The sequence below is a fragment of the Lissotriton vulgaris genome, chromosome 10, assembly GCF_964263255.1.
Source record: "Lissotriton vulgaris chromosome 10, aLisVul1.2, whole genome shotgun sequence".
NCBI classification, from domain to species: domain Eukaryota; kingdom Metazoa; phylum Chordata; class Amphibia; order Caudata; family Salamandridae; genus Lissotriton; species Lissotriton vulgaris.
In genome coordinates this window covers 953,417,122-953,441,499 of record NC_141698.1, presented here as the reverse complement: position 1 = coordinate 953,441,499, position 24,378 = coordinate 953,417,122, and the positions used below count along the sequence as shown (strand labels likewise).

Genomic DNA, 24,378 nt, shown 5'->3' with positions numbered 1-24,378 from the left:
TTGTGTGCAGCTCGCGCTGTCACTGAGGGGTTACGGTATCAGGGGATATTTGTCACCTCTGTCCCAGGCAGATTTCATTCTGACAATCTTGAGCCACCATTGACACACCTAAAACAAGATGTTCAACATTGGCAGACCATTCTCCTGTCCCCTCTTGGCAAGGCAGCCTTATTTAAAATATTGGCACTACCCCGCTTTCTCAATGCACTCCAAAACGTGCCCTACCCTGTCCCGCCCTCCTACTTAAAAAAAAAAGAAACATCTTCACTCTATTGTGGGATGGTGGTCCTGCATGTATTACCATTAATTAACTAGGAGTGTGTACGAGGGGGAATAGCCCTACCAGACGTACAATAGTATTATTGGGTGGCAGAACTCTCTGTTCTCAATCACTGGGGTCATCTTTCATCTTCCATTGTCGGAACCAGCCTACTGGGAGGCTACTTCAGAGCCATCTATAGCATGCAAACTTACATTTTGACTGACCTAACAAAGTGATTTCCCTCACCTAATCCCCCAGATGCCCAGGGATGTTCCGTGAACATTGGGAGCTGGATCTTGGAGGTATATAGAGGATGATGACTGACCTGAAGCGCTGGCATCCCCCCAAGAGGTGGCCATTTGCTCTTTATTCCATCTGGTGTAACTAAAGATTATACACAGATCCTACTATGCATGCACCACTAAGTAAAAATGGGGAAGGCGACATCTGCATTGTGCCCCAGGAACTGTGGACACACAGATACATTTTTCCATACGATCTGGGCTTGGCCGGCCATTCAACATTATTGGGAAGCAGTCATCCACTGTTTAAACAATGTTTTTGGAAGTGAGGAGGGAACCCCTGCAAAATGTTTCCTTCTGAACATCTGGGCGGCCACTATGGATGACGTTGGGTCTCATGATTGTCAAATGCAATATAGAAAGTTTATGGAGGGCGAGTCGATCCCCACAAATGGATGCCTGATAATAGGACATGGTCTGATGTATGTTAGCAGAAAGCATCCGCCACAAAGGCAGGGTTTGTACGCATAAATGGACGAAGATCTGGGGAAGTGGAATGATTATTGGGGGTATATATGGCCCCGTTGTCACTACCAATGCTGCTGCAGAACTGCTGAGACATGCTGGACGGGGCCTTTCCAATGAGGCTGGGGTCTGAGGGTGGGAGGTTGTGGAGGATCAGGGTCTGTGGGAACTGTAGGTTGATGTGATGATGTTTCTGTGCTACATAACATTTTATCTGTAGAACTGTGTTACTTTGCAAATATGTACCGTAAAACTAGTAAAAAGATTTTGGAAAAAAATTATAGTGATGACGTATTGGTTTTTGGAGCTACCCAAAAAGAGCACACTAAGGATCTCTCCTGAGTATGTCGTTTACTGGCTGATGCAGGTTTGACTTTGAATGCAGATACTTGTGAACTCCATAAGACAAAGTTAAAATTCTTTGGCCATACCTTTTCTGATTGGGATAGGACACCTTGATCCTGTTAATGGACAAGCACTGTTAAATGCTTATCTCTCACATGATTTGTCAAGGGTACATTCATTTATTGGCGTGTCCAGCATCTGTTCTAGCTATATAGGAGAATCTGCCACTGTAGGTTCTCCATCGAGAGAGTTGAAGAAAAATAATTTTAGTTTTCAGTGGGTACATGAATATAAGAACAGTTTTAGGACAATCAAACAAGCCATTGAGAATGCTAATGAAATTACTTATTTCAATGCAAAGGTTGGGCTACGTGCTATCCTTGCACAGTGGACACCAAATGCTTAAAGACTTATTGTGGCATATGCAAGTAGGAGTTCGCACCAACCAGATTGTGCTGAAAAAGAAATCTTAGCTGTGGTATGAGTGTGTGGACTCTTTCAGGTATTCCTGCACAGAAAGCCTTTTACCCTGGTGACTCATCGTCAGGCTTTACTAACAATATTTAGCGATCCAAAGGCCAAGATGCCTCCTCACATTGAATCCTGGGGACGACGGCTACAAGAGTAGAAATTACAACATTTTGCATTGTCCAGAAAAGGATCAGAACCCGGCTGACAACTTTTCCAGAGTGCCCATCCGAGGTCATGGCACTCCATCCAAGTCAGCTGAACCTCATATCAACTTCATTATGAAATGAAACACACCAGCTGTCATTTCATTAGCCCAGATTATCACTTCCGTTAGCTATGCGAGTTACGTGCTAAAGTCAATAGACAGAAGTACACTACAACAATGGAATCTGCACAATTGAAATCTCACCAGTGAGGGTGAATATTGAAAGTACAGAAATGTCAAAGAGGAACTGTTCATAAATCAAGAGGGAGTTATATTGCAAAGGTCAAGAATCTAGATTTCAGAAAGTCTGAGGCATAAAATGATTGAAGCAGCCCACAAAGAACATAGGGGAAACATTGCCACAAAATGAGCTCTCTGCGATCGAGTCTGGTTTCCATATCTTGATGACCCAATTGAGAAGGAAATAAAGGACTGTCATCTCCGCAGCTGGTTACCTCCAAAAGTTACATAACACACCCTAAACATATCAGAACTCCTGAAGAATTCCTCAACAACAGACATCACCTGATGACGATTGTGGACGAATACTATTGATTTCCAATAATTGAGGAGCTGTCATTCACCACTCAAAAACGAGTCACTGAGAGACTGGATGGCATCTTTGTGAAATAGGGTGTTCCAGCCATTTTAAAATCTGACAATGGCCTGCCTTTTATTAGTCTGGAGTGCAAATACTTCATAGAGCATTTGAATGTACATCATCTAAAGAGCACTCCTCTTTGGTTGCAGGTCAATGGACTGGTTGAGAGATTCAGGAGTTCGCTAAAGAAAGCTGTGCAGTGTGCTACACTTAGAAGCTCAATTTATAAACTGTGTTAAACTCTAAATGAGAGCTTACCATTAAACATCTCACTCGACCACTAGTGAAAGTCCGGCAACATTGCTGTTCAGGAGAGCAATGACAAACAAGATACCTCAGTGGACCAATCAGACACAAAGAAATGAGAATGCAACTTATATAGGAGGGACTTTGTTCAGAAACCAAAGATGAAGAATGTTAGAACTGGGATTTCCGGTTGGCTAAGGCTTGCACCAAAGCCAGGCAGAAACCACCATTCTAGTCAGGGCAAGGGGAGTCACACGCCAAGATAACCCCTGCTCACTCCCTTGGTAGCTTGGCACGAGCAGACAGGCTTATCCCGGAGGCAATGTGTAAAGCATTTGGGCACGCACACAGCAACAACATCCCAGGCACACCCAAAAGGAACTCCACACAAGGTTATATATAAAAATAGCTTTTGTATTACACTGTGCCAACTGACACTGGGCAGTATTTGCAGGGGATTATTTACACCAGGACAGGAACACGTGGGCCACTGTCAGAATCAGCACTTAGTAGAACTAGCACTTAGAAGAACTGTAACACCAAATACCAATTATAGACCACAACCAGTAACCACTGGTAAAAGGTAGGTAGACACTACGCAATACTAATAACCATAGGTATAGATCACGCAGGGACACATAAACTCACTAGTATAAACTATACTAGGCAAAACAACCTCCTAAGCATGAAAACATATTAGAGGTATCACAGGCATAAAGGCATTGCACATTACGCATAATTCACAATAGGCCTAACTAGTATAAATACAGTAGGCAATCTCCTCACTAGTCTAAACACATTGGACACTACCCCCTAAGCATAGCTCACATTTAGGGGCGTAACTGACATAGTGAAACATCATCTCAATAGCATAAACCTACATAGGTAAAACAACCTCATAATCATAAACCAAAGTTTTAGAGGTGTCAGATACAGGGTGCGTAAAACATACTATACACAATACATATCCTTGCACCACATCACTCTAGCACATGAAGCACATTAGGCAATTATCCTCACAAACATATTAGAAAATCACTTTGCACAAAAATCACATTAGGGCTTGCGCCCTATCCACATACCAGCCCCCTGGCCAACTGGCCATCTCAAGAAGGGGCTCAAATGCCCCGTGTCCAGAATGTCAGGGTGCGCTGCCAACACAGCGCCAGTCAGGGGTGTGCCACCGGCGCAAACGTAAATGTTGCAGCTGCCCACTACTTGCTGGGCAGCTGAGAACCATCACACAGGGCCTAAACACTGCAGCTGGCACTAAGTGCTGCGCAGCTGTGGAAGGCCTAGCACCTCTGTGCAATCTCTGGGGCTCTCACTCCAATGGCGCCTAAACGGTGCAGCTGCCCTCTACTTGCTGGGCAGCTGTGAACTTCAAACTGCGGCAAGGGCTCTCACTAGCCCCTAGGAACAAAACTGCGCCACTGTTGCAGCTGCCCGCGCTCTCGCAGGGCAGCTGAGATCACACAAAGACGCGGGCACCAATGTGCCCCTTAGACTCCTGGGGCCTTAAATCAATATGGCAGGGGGCCACATAGGCTCCTGAAGAAAACGTGCCCCGTGTTGTTGGTCCCTCGGGGGCAAGAACACGGGTCCCTCTGGCCCTCGGGACCACCTTGAGGCCTTACACATAAATGTGGGCATCGTTGGAGCCCTCAGGCTCGGAGAAGGACTAGTATACCGTTGGGGCAGCCCACTGCCATCCGGGGCCGCACTAAATGCCCACTGACACAAAACATGCCCCAATCTTTAAACCAAACTTGCCCCCATTGCTGGAGCCACACGTGGGCTCAGGAACAACAGGCTATAACTGGCGGAGCGGCCCGCTGCCATCCGGGGCCGCTCTTTGTGTACAGCCACACTGTGCCTCTATCCGGCACCAACACTCGGCCACATAGCACCCCCAGCCCTTGCTTACTCACCAGGCTGCTCAGGGGTGTTCCTCCTTGTGCAACAACTTCTCTTCACGGCGCGGGGACAAAGGCAGGCTCCATCTCCTCCATCTTCATTGCGGAGACCAGTCTCACTTCTCCTGGTCTGCTCGCATTGTGCAGGGCTCTCTCCGCACCTCATCTGACGCCATCCCGGGCCTCTCCCCTCCGCATGGGAGCCCCGCAGCCAGCTCACCGGCACTCCAGGAGGCGGGGTAGGCTCCCGACCTCCTCTCTCCACCACACTTCCCGCCGCACTTCTGCTTCCGTCCCAGGCCCCGCCCACAATCAGGCGGGCCGCGGCGGCAGCGATCCTTCTGCCTATTGAGGGTAGGCTCCCTCGATATCGAGAGCACACCACGGGGTGGGCACCCGCTCTAGTTTTAGCACCAAAACGGGGTGGGCACCCGTAATATAAATAAATAATTCGACGACGCAGTGTGGGCTTCTGCGAGGCACCAGCTGCAGGGGGGAGATCCCCACAAAGAGAAATGGAAGCCTGGCGCTGCAAATGTAAGGCATGAGCGCTTCCCTCTGGGATAAAAACAGCGCTCTGTCAGAAAGTACAAAAATAAAGCACACACGAGGCGCTGGGGGGCATTAAAACCCCATAGGCGCCAGGAATGACCCCTAGAGCAAGACGGGTCCCAGCAGTCCTGGAAGAACAAAGGTGGAGCAAAACAGCTTACAGCAAAGAAAAGTCCTCCAGCATCCAGGGTATTCAGGGGCTGGGCAGGGCCCAGGGAGGCAAGCCTTCCCCTGGGGCCCAGCAGCAGCACGCCCCTGGTTGTTTTAAGTTAGGAAAAACAAGAACATTTTCATTGGGTCACAGCAGGGTGCAGGCAATGGGAGAACCAGCTACAACTGGTTATGGGGAACTCCTGATCACTTTAATTTGCTCTGCCCCTCTCTCCCTTTCACTGGCCAGGCTGGGGACATTAGACGCACCACAGGGGGTGGAGCCAGCATTGTGGAGGGAAGGCCCAGCCCTATTCAGGTCCCAGGTGCAACTCCTCCCTGCCATCAACATGCATATCTCTCCATTTACCACTGGGGCAGACCCATCCTGACTCCTGAAGCCAGGCACACCAGCCAGCTCCAGCCAATCACAAGTCAGACAGCCTATTCACATTCACTGCACAGACATGCCACCTTCTAGAAGTGGCACTTCCCCACCAGATACAATAAAGCCGCACACATCATCGCGCAGCATTCAATCTCACGAGTTTGCACATACCAAACTCCACCCTGCACACCCCACACATCAGGAACTACCATGGTCACACATTTTCCCCATGCATTCCAATGGGAGGGCAGGTCACTCTCACCACACATACACAGAAAGCGCACGCACTTTACACTGGACCACAATGAAAAAGTGCACAGAGGCCTAAAATCACCTACACCAGGTTACAGAAATAGGCTAGGAAAAAGCAAAAAGTTTTGGGGTGAACCTGCCAAAAGGGCCAGGTCCAACAAAGACATATGCTGAACGAAGACAACATGAAAAACATCATCTTCCAAAGAAGAGACAGAGTGCTCGCATGTCAGATATGGAAAAGAAAATATAATACTCCTGTTAAGGCAGAACCTTTTCAAGTGGTGACGACCAAAGGACACATTGGTATTTACCAGTGCCCTGGGAAGTTTATAACCAGCGACTCTTCTCACTTTCTACGTTTAATTCATCATTCACCAGATTTCCATGGTGAAGGAAAGACTGATTTTAAAGCACCAGTGACTTCTGCTGCATTTTCACCATTACAGCAGATCATGGACTATGATGGTGGCAGGTCTCAACTTCACACAATACATTCAGGTCGAACAATTAAGGCACCAAAGTGATTAATTGAAGAGATTTAAATTTATATATGTGTATATATTTTGTAAAATTAATGAGTTTTCCTTTAACAGAGAGGGAGATGTATTGTCTTGGGAGTTACCAATGGCAGAACCCTTTTGGCTCTTGATCAACTTTGTAGAACTGTGATTTAATGGATAGAGTGTATTGCACTGAAGGTTGCTTTAGAGTGTTGGGTTCACAGTTACACACAGATGAATAATGAAGTGTAATACCAAGCTCCGTGTGGCGTGTAGTGATTGGCGGGTACTCCGGCTGGGAAGATACTAAAAGGAGTACACTCCAACACCAGCCAATTGTTCCAGTACCTCAGGAATAGTAAGCTACCACAAGGATCCATGGCAGGTTTATTTAAAAATTGATCATCTGCTTTCTTTCAGAAAAGCAAGCTTCTTGAAGCTTTTGTGTCCCTGTAGCTTAACAGGTAAGCCCACTGACCCTTGGAGTACGCTTCTTGCTCCGGGGCACGAGAGAGAGCTGATCAAGACATTTCTCCTTACAGGTATCAACAGCAGGTGCAGTCATTCTTCTATCTTCCACAGGTCCAGTAGTGTTCTGAAGAGGGTGCCCTGTGGTGCCACATCTATGCCTGACACTAACCTGTGAGTGGGGTTGACTAATGATCCCTTCCTAAATAATACGGAATAGTTCCCTGGGATAACCCTTTCCACGTTTACTGCAGACACTGCACGCCTTACTGCAAACAATCCCACATTGCTCCTCCCTACCCATACATCCAAGATGACAGGTCCTTTCTTCCAATGTGCAGAGCTCCTGTGCCCACCCTAGAGGTGTGGCCAGGGAAATGAACAAATCATCCCCTGTAGTCACCCAGAACCGATATTAAGGCTGCTCCTCTCTTACTATGATTAACGCCTAGCTGGCTACTTAGACAAAAGGGAGGCAAGACCAGTTCTGAGCTACATTTACCAGTAATAAAGTAACTATCCATTGCAAATATGCAAGGAGCTGGGCACAGCCACCCAGACTATGCAGGGGAAATCCACCCTCTCCCCACACACAAGCTCCTTGTCTCATCTTTGACAGCCAAGTCACACATAAACAAGCGGTATTCAGTTGCTGGATGACAGAATTTCTGATAAATGGGCATATAAATGCTTTTAGGCAGGGTAAAGAGGACTTTTTTTTAACCCCTTCGATGCTGATCACCCACGGGTGTCGTGTGCTGATGACGAGCTGAGCTCGTCATGGTGCCACTAAAATGGCAATTTCCAGCACAGGGGGGGGGGGGGGGGAACCCCTAGCAGCCAAGTGGTTAAAGTACCTTTTATGAAATATGTGTTACAAATCTGACTTTACCAATGAATTGGATTTGTAATACATATTTATAAAAGTTCAAGAAGTAACTTTTTATGTGGTTTCTAGGCAAAGATAAGCTTATTTAATTGACACATGAACTCCCAATGATTTACTAAAGAACAGATAACCCTGCTACAGTGAACATTGTTTTTTATCCCATCTTCCTTTTGAGGATAGTTTTTAGTGCCTGATGGGCACTTAAGGTTGGCTTAGTGGTGACTTATTTATATTCAATTGAAGGGTTTAGGCTTTCCAAAAGGGACTTCGACAGGACAAATTGTCAGTTTAAACCTGCTCAGCCAGGCAAATGGTGGGAGTCCTGTGGTCATGTTTTACATTGCACTTTTCTGGTGGCACAATATGTACTGTACTGGTACTAGTGACATTTAACTTATAGCCCCTGTGTTTACTTAGTAAGGACTTATAGGTAAGGTATGTTCAATATGCTAATCATGAGTAAAGAAATATTTGACATATTTTAGGTGTCAGATAACATGCACTGGGGCCTTGTTAGCAGAGTTCCAATACTCAGAGTCAACATACACAGCATCAGTCGACAAAAATGGGGTGACTATGCCAAAAATAAGAATTTTCTTATAACCACCAAAGCCCTGGTCCCCAATTCTGGAATGTCTCCTCAATTACTAACCATCATTTCCATCCTGTTTTTAGGCAAGAACCATTATCTTAACAATGCCATGGTTACTCAGTCTGTGACTTTTATGCCTGAAAGCAGACTTAAGTTGTATTCAGCAGGATTTCAAAACACTTTAAGATTCACAAATCTAAAACTATGACATGAAAATACTGAAAAGTAATATCATTTCTTTTCAGGTTGCGCCAGACCTCATTCTGATTTTGGTGCAGAATTTATGCTTAGCTGTAACTTTGGGGCCTTATTTTAAATGTGGAAACATAGTGGCTATTTCTTTTGAAAAAATTGCCATAAAATGCATGGAGACATAGAGAATTAAGTATTAAAAAGAAGTAGAAATGACATTTTGATGAGTGCAAACCACCCTATTATCTATACTACTATAATAAAAGAAGAACTTTGAGGCTTTGAGGCGGGTAAACTCGGGAACCACAGCGCCAATCCACACACCCGATACACCGTTGTAATCGTCAGGGTGTGCAGATGGTTATAGGCTATATAAATAAAAATAAAAAACGTTATTTAAAAAATGCACATTAAAAAAAAAAGTAGTCCCTCCGAAGTAGCCCGGCCGCGACGTGCGTGCTCACGTCAGGAGCACGGGGAGGAGCGGCGTCCAGGAGCGCGACGAGGAGCGGCGGACATGGCGCGGGGGAGGAGCGGTAACGTGAGGAGCAGCGGACAGGCCGGAGGAGCGGTGACCAGCGGCGGTGAGGTGACAAGCAGCGGACAGGCGGGAGGAGCGGTGAGGTGACGAGCAGCAGACAGACGGGAGGAGCGGTGACCAGCGGCGGTGAGGAGCAAGGAGCGGCGGAGCGGTAAACTGAGGAGCGCGGGGGAGGAGCGGCGGCTGAGGTAAGGGGACCCACGGACAATGTCAGGGAAGGCGGGGGTCGGCCGGGCGGGGGCCCGGGCTTCTGGACAAAGTCGGGGCGGGTGGGGGTCGGTGAAGCCTGATTGCTCCCGGACAAGGTCGGGACGGGCTGCTAGTTGATAATAAGAAAGTTGCCCAGTTTGTCAGTAGAGATCTAGCTTTTTCATAACTTTTGCAAAATTGAAGTTGTATAAACCTATTAAAGCTGGTAAGAAAAGAATCCAATGTATATTTGTGGCTTATTTGTATGCAGTATGTGTAAAACTGGACCTAATATCAGGTGTTAAACAATAGTCTATCAGCTTTGGCATGAATAATCTTGCATCCTCCGAATTCCTCATAGCTGCTGAACATCTTGAGGTGATGTTTATGTTGGAATACGCGAATAGGATTTTGTCAGAATATAATTTTAGTATGGATATTAATTAACATGGAATAATGTTTGCATTTTCTCTTTTACAGATAGCAAAATACAAACAAGTAAATAATGTAGGTGAAAAGGGACATCTCTGTTCTTCTTTGTATTTAAACTTTACTGAATGTTGCATTAACAACAATCCTAGTTTATGCTACCTAATACAGATTGTGTATTGACCTGGTGAGCTGGGATCGAAACTCAGATCTGCCAAGAATGCAAAAGAAAACTATCATAGCCCAGGAGGTCAAATGCATTCTCTGCATCAATCACCATCAATCACCATATTTATTGCCAGGATAAGTGTATGCGTAAAAACATACTATTCTTTAGCAAGTAATTTGCATTGATTTTGTATTATCTGTCTGCTATTTTACCATTTTGATCATCATGGATAATTAGTTTATTCATTTAGCCAATAATGTTGCTATTATTTTATAGTTTCCATGAAGAAGAACAATTGGAAATTATGAATTCGGATCTTCAGGACTTTAACAAGGCTTTAAACAAAATCACTATAACTCCTTATTCAAAGGAGTATGGGATTCTTCCACCCTTTAGGATATTAATTGCCACCTCCTTTACGTTCTTAGATATGTGGCCTGAAAACATGTTATAACACATAGGTGGTATACCATTGCTTCCTGTTGTCGTACCATTAGGGAGGTTCCTAAATACTTTTAAAACCTTCCATGAAAGGTGTTCCACAAGGTGATCAGTGAGCTCAAAATATAACTTAGATATTCAAAGTTTTTCCTTGAAGATCTCCAGTTGATCTAAATCTATCTTCTGCCATTTGGAGGACATATTTTTTATTTAGAATACTAGTCTGCCATTATTTCTTGTAGCTCTGTTGCATAACTGTATTGCATTTTGTAATTGGATTAAGTACTTTTTTTAAATTATTCTTTGTTTTCTCTCTAGATGCCTAGGCTAGAAATTCCACTGCAAACTCACTCTCCCAAAAAATACACTGTAAATCAGTATTATTATTTAAGTGCACATCTTTGTACCAAAAGGCTTTCATACTTTTTCTAGCCACTGCTACTTTTTCTGTGCCTGTTGTCGTGCTCCATTTGGAGATTTTCTTAGGGGTATAATATAGGTCATGTATAGACATATAATATTGTGATCTCATCATCCCCCTCATAAGAACTCAATTGGCTAACATAATAGATTCAGAAATGTTGATTTCAGGTATCCCAAGCTTGTTAACCCATTTTAATTGACAATTTTCCAAATCATCCGGAAGCTCCTGAATCAAACAGGAATAAAATAGGCCAATTGATGTCTTTTTCGCCATATATTCAATAAGAGGAATTGTATTCATTTGATATACAAATGATGGTCCTGCATTCTGTAAAAAACTACGGATTTGAAGATATTTTAAAAAATCATTCTTCGATAAAGCAAAATTAGTTTGTAAATCCTGAAAAGAAACTAAATGACCCTCTTTAAACAAATCCCCTAAGCTACAAATCCCTTTAGTACCCCACCTAATAGCAACTTGATCCAGAAAAATATAAGGTAATAAATCAGGTGCGGTGAAAGGTATATATACATTTAATTTTGATGTGCCCAAATGTTGCCTGACTAATTTCCACACCGCATATGCCGCTTTTAGGATCCTAAATCTAGTCTTCTTGAAGTAGCTAGGTTCAACTACCTTCAAGCTACATCCTTTCATCTCTTCGCCCATAGTTCGTAAATTGATGGAGCATTGCAAGAAGGGATTCGAGCTTTGTCCCCAATTATAAGTGGACTAATGGGTTGTAGAGTCGCAGCAATATAGTAAAATAAAAAGTAGGTAATATTCCACCCGCCGCGCTCTTTAGGAAGAATCATTTTTTTGTAGGCTCTGCATTGCCGTTTGTAACCCCACAAAAATCTGGAGGTTACCCTCTCTAATTGTTTAAAAGAAGCAAGAGGGAATTCAATAGGGATTGTACGAAACATATGTAAAAATGTAGGTAAAATCAACATCTTCAATACGTTCGCCCTGCCATGTAAAGATAAATGAAGATGGTCAAGTCTTTCTAATATCGCATTTACTTTAACCACTGCGGGATTGATATTTAATTCCGGGATATTGGAGACTGGGAGAGAGATCTTAATTCCCAGATATGTAACTTCTGGGACGGTTGATATAGTACTGGGCAGGTTACCTCCAACATACAAAGTCTGAGCTTTCGATGAATTCAATTTATACCCTGAAAAGGACCCGAACTGTATCGCTAAGTCGTTAATAGATGGGAACGCGGTTTCAATATCTGTTGTAACTACAACAATATCATCCGCATAGGCGAGGGCTCGATAATCTGTGTGGGCTAAGTGAATTGGTTTTCTATTTACAGCGAGATTTAAACGATTTAAAAAAGGATCAATATAGAAAGCAAAAAGTAACGGTGAGCACGGACACCCTTGCCGCGTGCCACAAGTAATTGAAAACGACGAGGATTTTTGACCATTCAGACGAATGGAAGCAGTAGGGGATTGATACATAGTTTTTAGGGCTGTTAGAATACCTGGACCGAATCCCTTTCTAGTTAAGATGTCCCACATATATGCCCAGGCAACCCTGTTGAATGCTTTCTCAGCATCCAACAGGGTTATACCAATAGTAGAGCCAGTTGACTGAGCCCAATCTAAAAATGTAATCAAACGACGGATATGGTCAACTGTATCACGTGCGGGAATAAACCCATGTTGGAATTTTGATACAAGCGGTGTGATAATTCTAGAAAGGCGTGAGGCTAAAATCTTGGAATATACCTTGCTATCCGCATTGATCAATGAAATAGGTCAGATTGAAGACGGGAATAAAGGGGATTTATCTTTTTTAAGAAAGACAGTGATTACTGAATCTTGCCATGAAGATGGAGCCTTTCCTTTTTGGGCCTCCGTAAAAAGTATAGTCATTTCTTTCCTAAGGGTATTTCGAAAAAAAACTGAAAAACTCAAGAGGAATAGCATCGGGGCCAACAGCTTTACCTGACGCTAATGACATTAGGGATAATTCTTCTTCTTCCCAAACAATAGGGGTGTCCAATTGTTCAGACTCTTCTGGTAACAAAGAAATATTAGGTAAAGAATCAATAAAGTCTATTACCCTTCCTTCAGTATCTCTAATAATATCTTCTGTATACAAATTACGATAGAATTCATGAACATTTTTTTTTTATTTCTGATGGGTTATCATGAGGCTGCCCCGAATTATCCATAATCTTATCTATATTTGCGGATACCGCCTTCTGTCGTAGTCTTTTCGCTAATAGCCTACCTGAGTTTTTCCCCACCTCATACATCTCTGATCTAAAAGCCACAATTTGTTGAGCCAATTTCGTGGCAAAACTCTCATAGATCCTTGCTTTCTGTACAGCTACATTTTTTAAATTTGCTCGGTGCATATCCCCCTAATACATGCAGTCATCAGCTCGATTTCAACATCTCGCAATTTAGCCATCTCAATATCATTTGCCTTCCTAATTTCACGTTGTCTATTTATTGAAAAACGTAACATTTCTCCCCGAACCCCTGATTTAAATGCATCCTAAACAATCTGAACTGATGCTGATCCTTGGTTAATTTAAAAAAAAATCTGGAATCCACTTCCCCATATGTTCGATGTAAAGAGGATCAAAAAGTAGCTTCCGCTCAAATGACCATGGCTTAAAGGATTGTCTGAAATTAACATCTATATCAAGAATAATGGGGTTGTGGTCAGAGATTAATTTATGCACGGTCTCAAACCTAATATTTTTAGCAGTATTGATGTACCCAGCGGTAGCAAAAAAATGATGTAAACGAAAATATTTCTGGTGCGGAGCAGAAAAAAAAGTGCTCCCAGGAGTGCCCCCTCCCTTTAAATATCCTACATCTACTAGCACAAATTCATCGATGATTCCTTTAGTGGCCTTAAATACATTTCTTTTCGTACCACCATAAGTATGGTCTCTAGAGATATCATAATTCCCATCCAAGTGTAAATTAAAATCCCCACATAAAAGTAAGGGGGACGGCCACTGTGCTAATTCAATACTCAATTGGCTCAACATCTCCGGATCATCATAATTGGGGCCGTAGATGGAACAGATAGTCAATGGTGTGGCCTCAAGCCGTAATTCAATAATTACCCATCGCCCCAAAGGATGTTCTTTAACCCGTTTACTCGAGCCTACCCCATACCTTTTTAATATAACACCGCCTCTTATAGTGGTGCCCTGCCGAGTGCATCCTACTAATTCCAATCCTAGATCTTTAAGCCATTTTCTATTCTCCCAAGGTATATGAGTTTCTTGGATACACAAGACATCAATTTTCATAGTTTTCAATATTTGAGCCATTATACCCCTTTTCCTTTTATCGTTGAGTCCACAAATATTCCAAGAACATATTATGAATTTACCCATTTTCAAATCTGAATATAACGTAAAGAACACAACAAGCAATGCCCACAGCAACACATTTGCACAAAATATACTTTTACTGTTTTTCCTTACCCCACACCCCAGTCCCCCTCCCCCCTACCACCCCCACCCATAGAACCCCACCCTCCTGCCCCTTCCTCCCCCCACCACCCATACCAGAGCGTAAGGACGATGGCCTCAGTGATGGGGGTAATTGTGCATTGCACCCCACCCCGGGGCCCTCAACAAAACCGCCACTGGTCAACTATTACCACAAATCTCTTCAAAATATAACATAATCCTCTTCTGAAATTAACTAACTAGGCAGACATAATATATACAGTCAAGTATAAAATCAAAAACATTGCATTTATACTCATATGCCTTCAGAGCACATTAAGTCATTGCCCCTGCGACCAAATATTATATTCATATTATGCTTGTAACTAAGCAAATACCATTCCTGGAAGACGAAAAAAAGAAAAAAGAAGAAATATAGAAGAGGTCATGTTGAAAGAAAGAGAAAGCCTTATGAATAAATGTTAAACAGTGAGAATGCAGATACAATATATTATTGACCACCAAGTGTCTTCAGAAAGTCTTGAGCCAGAATTTCTGATGTAAAGAACCGTACTTGCTCTTTGTATATCACTTTTAATTTTGCTGGATTTAGGAGGAATGCCTAACACCCTTAAAAAGGTGAGATTAGCTGCCTCAAATGCCACATTTGTTGCACAGTGGATGGACTGAAATCAGGACGTACAAAAAATTCACACCCGTCACACGACGTCTGTCTGGGCGGGCCAGATCGTAAATTGCCTCACGCAATAAATAATTATTGAGGCAGATTAAGATTGCTCTGGGCTGTACATTCCCCTCTTCCCTAGAATCCCCCTTCCTCCTGTGCTGTACAATCGGAAATCTATGCGCCCCAATGACCTCCATTTCCCATTTCCAGTCTTTTAAGTCTGGAAAGGCCTCCTTAAATACTTCAATAATAAACTTTCTCACATCCTGTCCCTCTTTAAACTCGGGTATACCCAGGACACGTAAATTATTGCGTCTCGCACGATTTTCCAAATCCGTTAGCTTCCACTCGACATCCGCCTTGGTCTTTTGTAAAGTTTCTGGATGCTTTTGCAGGTAAGGGGGTTGACTTAATTGAGCCAATGTCGGGATGTTACTTTTGCTGATGTTTATGCCTCACAGTGAAGGAACTTTTACAAAGTTTTATTTCTTTGATCGATAAAAGAATACAATTACATACAGTATATCCAAATTCATCTTAATGCTTTCACATCAACAACAACGCTTGGAAATCTTAAATAATGAAAATATACAGTGTCATTATTCATATATTAATAATATGTAATCCAGTAGGTAATTTACAACACAATCTACAATCCTTTGCTAATATCCTTTCGCACTTCTTAAATACTGAAACCTTGTTTAAACAAAAAACACAGCAGTCTGTGTATTTCAAAGACATTTCCTGAACAAACTACTTGATTTTAGGACAACATTTTGGTTTGTGCAAAATAGTAGCCATAAAATAGAATTAATGACTTACTGCAGTTTAATTCATCTTCACTGAACTTGCAGTCTGGTACTCCATCACATCGCAGCAGAGATGGGATGCATTCAGTGCCACACTGATACTCATTGCCATGGCACATCCACGTAGGACTGGTACTGGGCATCTCAGTTGGGCAATTCAGTTCATCTGTTCCGTCAATACAGTCGACTTCCCCATTACACTTGGATGACCAGGCCACACATTGTGATGTGTATATACAAGTGAAATGCTCAGAGCTGCACGTGGAGGGCTGGGGCAGTAATGGTCCTGTGAGAAAGAAACTTGTGGTTATAGGTTTTCCATACTATCTCATTGCTAGAAAAAGATATACAGGTATCATATAACTATGGACTACGCATGGATCGCAGTTGCAAGAGGTGCAGAATTCACTGCAACCAATACTTTCTAAGTGTTCTAAATAATCACTCCAAGACAGGGTGGCACCTGCTGCAAACCTGCAAGCAGCAAAATCAACATGTTAATGGAAGGGGGAAAAGTGACTTTCACACGCTTCGTTATCAAGGTGGATGCTGCAAAAGAATAAACGTAGCGGAATCATAAATTAAGGGGAAGATTTACAAGCCCCTTGGGACACTTTTACGCCGCCATTGTGTCACTTTTGTGACGCAGAGGCGGTGTAAACAATGCGCCACTATGTGACATAATTACAACCTGATGCATCTAGTGAGATGCATCACGTTGTAAAGCCCTGCGCTACATTATACCTGACGCATCTAGTGAGATGCATCACGTTGTAAAGCCCTGCGCTACATTATACCTGAAGCATCTAGTGAGATGCATCACGTTGTAAAGCCCTGCGCTACATTATACCTGACGCATCTAGTGAGATGCATCACGTTGTAAAGCCCTGCGCTACATTATACCTGCGTCAGGTATAATGTATGCAGGGTGGACGTTCCGAGGCAAGGAAGCCCCGTGAAAGTGACGTCACTTTTATGTCCCCACTGCGTGAAAACGTTACTACTGCTTGTAGCAGGCGTAAGGAGTGATGCAGCACAGCAAGTACAGGGCACCCCTTAGCAGTGCTGGAGTGGCATCATGTTTTGCGACACAACTCCAGAACTGCATCACCATTACGCCGTCAGATGCGTCATGCATCTCTCTATCCTTTCGTGCATCCATGGTGGCACAAGGGGTTTCAACCGTCACACAAAATACCAGGTGCATCCCTGCTGATATGCAGGGATGTGCCAGTTATTGTAAATCTGCCCCAAAGTTTGTAAGAATAGTTTTTTTAAATGTGCCGAATGGGAAAGATTTTTAAATAGAAATGGATAGTTATGTATTACAGCATAGCTTATACACGCAAATTGCCTTTTTTCAAGAGTGTATATCTTTTCTGTTAGATTTATTATTTTGTGAGATAATCTACTCTCCAGGTTTACAGAAAGCACAAGTCTGCATTTAAGGGGAAGGAATGCACTGACAGCTTGAACACCTGCATAAACGTACATATTTGTCGGTGTTCTCAAGGGCTTCAGTCTCACACTGGAAAAAGTTTGAGATTTAAATGTTTTCCGCATGAAGAAAATAAAAACATTTTATCATTGTAATATCACTTTGTACAATTGCACACAAGGAGGTATCTCCAGATAATTGCAGTAGCAAATTTACAAGCATTTCCAGGAATATGCTTGAAAACCTGTAGATGTTGCAAAGTCTGATGCTCAACCACTGCAAAAATGTATCACAACATGCAGAATCAGTCATTTTGCAACCCAAATTCATTATGTTTTGCCTTTTCCTCAAAATACATTTGGTCAGGTTTCACCCGGCAAGTTCTGTAAAGGGAAACCAGTAGGGGTGGGAGGTAAGATCTGCTCCACTGGTGGAAGTTGTGGAGTTTTGCCAACTCCACTCTAAGCACAGAGTTTGACAAAAAGTCTGCCAACTGTTGCATTGCGGAATTTCTCTCATGCACAACTCGCCAACATTAAGTTGGTGAGCGTGAGTGAAAAAAAACGAGTGCTAGACCATCTCACAGCAGCTATAGTAGGTCACTGCCACTCGCTGTGAGAAATTTGCTGCTTGCGTTGCGTAACCGCTTGTTGAGTTGAAAAATTACTTGAGTGTGGGAAGGATACAGCACCCTTTGGCATGCCACATGGTGTTATTCATGCTTATTTTACAGCACAGGACAAACTCCTGGTGCTAAAATTAAGCAGTGTGATGGACCGGAATTCCACTGCTCGCAGAACTCTGTGGAATCTCACTGAATATTTAGGTAAAATGTTTTTTTTAAAGGCCAGGCCCTGAGGGATAGGGTCCCCATGGCTGAAAATGACCCAGGGATGAGGGGGGCAAGTGGCTACCCTCCCATATTCAAAATGGTGTTGGCCCTTGGGGATGGGGGTCACTGGAGCCATAATTGGCCCAGGGAATGGGTTCCACGTGGCCCTCCTTCACGAATAAATAAAAAAATGAATTTAAAAAAACAGCAATTCACCATAAGCCCCATTCACTTTCAACACCAGTCTGAAAATACTCCTCCTGGTGCACAAGTGGTTGGGGGTTCAAGTCACCTTGGCCACAGAGTGTCCCTGGGGGCGAAAAAGCCCTCCTGTTACCTCCAGTAAGTCCCACACACAGAGATTGCTGAGGGGACTTTGGAGGTCATACCCCCTTTCCCCACCACTCTGCAAACGCACCTTGTGGTGCACTGCTGGTTGGGGATGACACCCCCTTGGCTCTTTTTGTTACCTCCAGTAATTCCCATACAGCGGAATTGCTAACAGGTCTTAGGAGGCCATGCCCCCTTTCTCCACCACTCTGCAACGCTCCTCCTTGTGCACTGCTGGTTAGGGGATAAAGTCCTCTTGTATGCTGAGGGATCTTGGAGGCCCAGCAACCCTCCGGTTACATCCAATTAATCCCACACAGCAATATTTCTGAGATTTGTTGGAGGCTCCACTACTCTGCACACAATACTAATAGTTACAAAAAATATAGAAATGTACTTTAAAAAACAAGGGTTACAGGAAGGTTATACTTAGGAAATAGAATTTAATAACCTTAGAAATTCACTGAAAAAAACAAAGGTTACAGGCACGTTATAGTTAGGCTCAGATTTTACTTGCACACAACCAGTGAAATGCAGCAATTATAGTTACCTCAGCTAAATATAACTTATGCCCCGCACTGCACTGTTTATGACCCCACATATTCCATAACTTGTGATATTGTCAGTGACATCACTGATGATATCTCAAATGACATCCCTGAAGACAATACTGATGACATCATCCACAGAACCATTCACACACCCACTCAAACCTCCATAGAGTCATTCACACACCCACTCACTCACTCAATCACTTGTAGAGCCACCCACACAACCATTCACTTACCCATAGAGCAACTGTTACAGTCAGTCACTCGCCCATACAGTCTCTTAACGCAGCCACTTACTCACCCAAACAAGCACTCACACACTTTCACACCCACACAACCACTTACAAATCCATTCCCACTTCCATACAAGCACTCACACATCCGCTCACTCACCCATACATTCATTCACACAGTCAGTTACTCTACAACACAATCACTCACACATTAATTCACTTAACCAAACAGCCACTCAATCAGTCACTCACTTACCCATACAGCCACTTACACAGCCAGTCAAACACTCATTAAGCCATTCAGACAATAACTCACTCACCCATGCAGTCACTTACACAACCACTCACCCACTGATACAGCAACTCACAGTCAACACCTCAGCCAGACAACCACTGACACACCCACTTACTCACCAATACAGTTACTTATATAGCCACTCACTCACCCACACAGCTACTCACACACCTACTTATTCACCCATACAGCCACTTACACACCCACTCACACCCCCATAGAGGCACTCATACATCAATTCACACATAGATATACGAAGTCACGCAACCACTCACATAATATATGTTAGAAATAGTACCACTCATTAGTAGGACGGAAAGTATACTATTTTACCTTTGCAGTACCTTGGTATATGTGTTTAGCACAGGTGACCGACCACTTATGCTCCTTAGTTGTAATGGGGATGAAGTTACTGGGTAGGGTGCAACGGGGATGAGCTCGGGTCCTGGGATCACATCCAGTGCAAATCCCGACCAGAGCAACCCCCCGATTCCCCCCAACCCCCTGAGAGATGCAGTTCGTAACCGGGTCCCTCTTGCGGAACCAAACTGAGGACCCTGTAACCCCCGAGGAACTCGGAGGAGGTTATCGGTCCTGACGGCAGAGCCATAAGGGGAAACACCGCCCTCCCCTCCATGCTAAGACAGAAGCACATCCCAGAGGCTAAAACTAGACACGCACTTACCCATGCCAGGGACTGGCGGAGAAACGTACCAAAGCGGTCATTAGCGGAGACCTCAGCTTGCAGCAAAGCATGAGCGAAAGTGATGGAAGCTGATCCTCGTGATGAAGCACTCGGCTCGGAGACAGTCGTAACCGGAGCGCCGACCTCGAAGAGCAACCTTACCAGTACCCACTAAACACCCCCCCGAAGAGCCCAGGCTTCACCCGACCCATCATTCCCCAACCCCTATTCCTGACTACCGCCTCTTCCTCCTGTCCTGTAAAGATGCCTCCGACCTCGCATTTGGTCACGCACACATGCCCCACCACTAACTTCCTGACACCTCACGGATAAAACTCCTTCGCAATATCTTTCCCCCACACTCTCTCCTTTAAAGCAAAATAAAAATTCAAGCTCAAACTAATTAGACGACATCCTGAAACACTAGTTGTAGACAGCTATCACTGCTGATCTAAAGGGCAGCGAAAATTGGACTTCATCTTCCACACTGACAGGATTAACCTCTGGGTCACTATCTTCAACTCTCACCTCCCCATCTCTAAAACTACCATCACATCCTATAGCCGCAAACTAACCTTCTTCCTATCAAAACACCAGTCCTTAAGTGGAGACATCTCGATTACCATCTTTGAGAATGGCACCATACGAATTCAGGCCAAGCATCTTCCCTGCTCTAAAGAAAGCAACATCACAAAACGCACAACAGGCAAGGCTCACCCCCTCAAGCAACCCCATTCAAGCACTAAACCTCCTGCTCCCGCACAGGCCGACCCCAGAGACCACCCCTTCTTGCTACGAGAACTCCCTAATCTAGCCTCCTCCGCAACCGCAGCCCCTCCGACCACCCTCCCCTGCCCCCTCACCCTCCCAACCTCCAGAGCCCCCCTCTTATCCACTACTGCTCCATAGCCCCTCTCCCCCTACGAACCAGTTTGCGCCCAGTTCTCTTTCACCCGCCCAAGGGGGAATCTGACCTCTAAGCCAACCCTCCTCCAAACCTTCCCCCCGACAACCCCTAATCAACCAGAACAGAGCTCCCTCACCGGTGGGGACCTTGACCCACATCCTCAACTAGGCCTCCTCCCCCACTCCCTTGGCACACCGCAGTTGGGCGACTTGCCAGAATCTGCTCCCCAGCCACCTCCGAACCCCTCTAGAATCGACACGGTCAGCAGCCTCTCGACCAAAGGGCTCAACCCCTCCCTTGCCCTCCCTCCCGCCCCTCAAAACAAGCTGATGCAACAGCTTGACCTGCTAGAAGCACAGCTCGGGATCCTAGTTCACGGCCTAAGCAAAACTCTTTCCACCCTAGGTAAAATACAGCTGTCAACCCCAGTCTTGGCTACGCCCCCACCCCTTTGCTAACAAATAGAATTGACTCACCACACCCCACCCAGACCATGGCTCATGCAGGCCCCCGGCCCCCACTTATGAAACCCTGGGTAAAATCACGACCAGACAGACCCAGAAGATCTAATCCCAACCTTTCTCACCAGGAAGCAACCACACTCGCCTCATCTTAAGACCATCATACCATCCCCTTCCCCAAGCTAGCTCCCGATCTACAGATATCGACTCCGCCCACCTTAGCGCAAACCCCGTCTCTAACATCTTCACCCAAATCCGCAATCCAAGTCATTACTGGTATGGGTAGGGACCCTCCCCATCGGAGAGCCCCCAGACTGCCAGAGCACCTAACCTCTATACCCAGGGCCCTTCCTGACACTCAGAAGCCTAAAGAAGAACCATGCATTAACTGCATGCTCATCAACAGCAGATCCGCTGCCAAACACGATACTGAAATAGCGGAAGCCATCCTCTCACATGACCTGGATGTAGCCTTCATCACTGAAACCTGGCTTAATACCCTGTCTTTCCCCACCATGGATATGCTGGTGCAACCAGGTTTCTCAATCATCCATAAAGACAGACCTGAGCACAGAGGGGGTGGCGTAGCTAGCATTCACAAGAGCGACCTCTCAGAACATACCTACTGCCTTTATAATTCCTTTGAATGCCTAACGGTCTTCATCAAATCGCGCACTAACAGCCCACTACACTGCCATCTCCTGTACCACCCTCCCGGTAACCACAACGAATTTGCAACACAGCTCTCGGACTTGATCACCCAATGCGCTCTCAGCAACGATAGTAGCTTAATTCTGGGGGACCTTAACCTAAGATGGAACGAATCAAAAAAAACACTCATCCAATCTCTGAATGGACTCCTGCTAGACAACGGTCTGTTCCAACACTGCCTAGAAGAAACACACCACAGAGGAGCGATCTTAGATGTAATCATCTCGGACAAGAAATCATTCACTATTGACTACATCATTCCTGTTGACTGGTCCGATCACCGCATTATTCTTTTTCATATCAACCATCCGGCCCTTCCCAAACCCCCCACTCTGGCTTCTCCGAAATGGGCCAGGAATACATCCAGAGTCCCTCAGGACAAACTAGAAGAAGGGCTAAGCTTGCTCCTTCCTATCGAAGTGGAGCACCTCTCAACCTCTGAACTAACCTCACTCTACCACTCTAACCTGACGCTCTCCTTGGACCGGCTGGCTCCCCTGAAACTAAAAAAACCCAGAAACACCCCCTCTAGGACTTGGTTCACCACTGACATCAATGAAGAAAGAAGACACCTTAGAACCATTGAAGGAACTTGGAGGAATAATCCCTCCTCCCTCCATCGAGATCAACTCAAGGCAGCACGCAGAAACTATAATAAGCAAATCAAGAACAAAAAGTCATCGTTCTTCTGCCGTGCCCTAAACAACGCTAAAAATCGCCCCAACCAACTCTTTAACATCATTAGGAGCCAAACATCCAAACCGCCTACATCCAATATGACGGCGTCAAAATCGCTTTGTGACAACTTTGCTAGCTTTTTCAATGAAAAAATCGCCAAAATAAATCTGGCTCTCAGCACGGATCCTGCCTCTCTCATGGGGACCTCGACACTAGCAACATTAAGCAACGCCCTAGTGAGCTCCCCTATGCTTTGGTCCTCCTTCCGTTCCATCCAGGAAGATGAGATAATAAAGCTGATAGCCACCGCTAAACCCTCATCCCACACCCTAGACCAGTTACCCTTGAACCTGATGAAAGACATGAAGCTCACCCTAGCCCCAATCTGGTGCAAGATAATCAATAGCTCACTGAGCACGGAACTCATTCCTGACTGCCTCAAAGTAGGCCAAGTCACTCACTTACTAAAAAAACCTGGTCTGGACATTGAGGACATGAACAACTTCAGACCGGTGACAAACCCTCCGCTCCTATCTAAAATTCTTGAAAGATATGTTCACCCTCAGTTAACCCAACACTTAGAGAACATCAATCTACTTGACCCTCACCAATCAGGATTCAGAAAGGGATGTAGTACCGAAACCGCAATCTTAAATGTCCTAGACGATCTTCACAAGTCTCTCGACTCGGACCAATGCAGCCTTCTCATCTTACTTGACCTATCAGCCGCGTTTGATACCGTTGACCACTCCCTGCTCCTCAAAGCCCTCCAAGAGCGAGCTGGCATTGAAAGGATGGTACTTAAATGGTTCTCCTCCTTCTTTCACAACCGCTCACAAAGAATAAAAATCAACAACTTCGAGTCTGACCCCCGACCCGTCAGTAGAGGAGTCCCACAAGGATCAGTTCTCTCTCCTCAACTCTTCAACATATATAAAGAACCCCTCACCACACTTCTAAGGAAGTCTAACATTCCCTTCCACCTCTACGCGGATGATACACAACTCTACCTAGAAACCACCTCGATCGAAGACATCCACAGACTAAACGCCACGCTCAAAGAGGTCCAACAATGGCTCTCAATGAACCACCTCAAACTCAACAAAGAGAAAACAGAAGTTCTTCACATCTCAAACAGAGAATAAAAACCCTCAAATCGAGGAATTGCTCAAAGCCTTAGACGCCCTTAATGGGGCTCTCACTCCAACGGACTCTGTGAAATCCGTAGGTATAACCCTCGACTCCAAGCTGGACATGAAAAAACACATCTCAAAAGCCGCAAAATCTGCATTCCTAAACCTGAAGCCCCTGTACAGAATAAAACCCTTCCTA

At 44.6% G+C, this 24,378-nt stretch overlaps 1 protein-coding gene across 1 annotated transcript in view; it reads right to left on the bottom strand.

Moving 5' to 3' along the window:
- The window catches only part of MALRD1 (MAM and LDL receptor class A domain containing 1), a 2,333,045-nt gene that overhangs the window by 535,680 nt on the left and 1,772,987 nt on the right, over positions 1-24,378 (bottom strand). Inside the window, exon 30 of the mRNA XM_086939858.1 lies at positions 15,939-16,211. Within this exon, the coding sequence (XP_086795984.1) occupies positions 15,939-16,211 (273 nt within the window). The remainder of the gene's footprint in view (positions 1-15,938; positions 16,212-24,378) is intronic.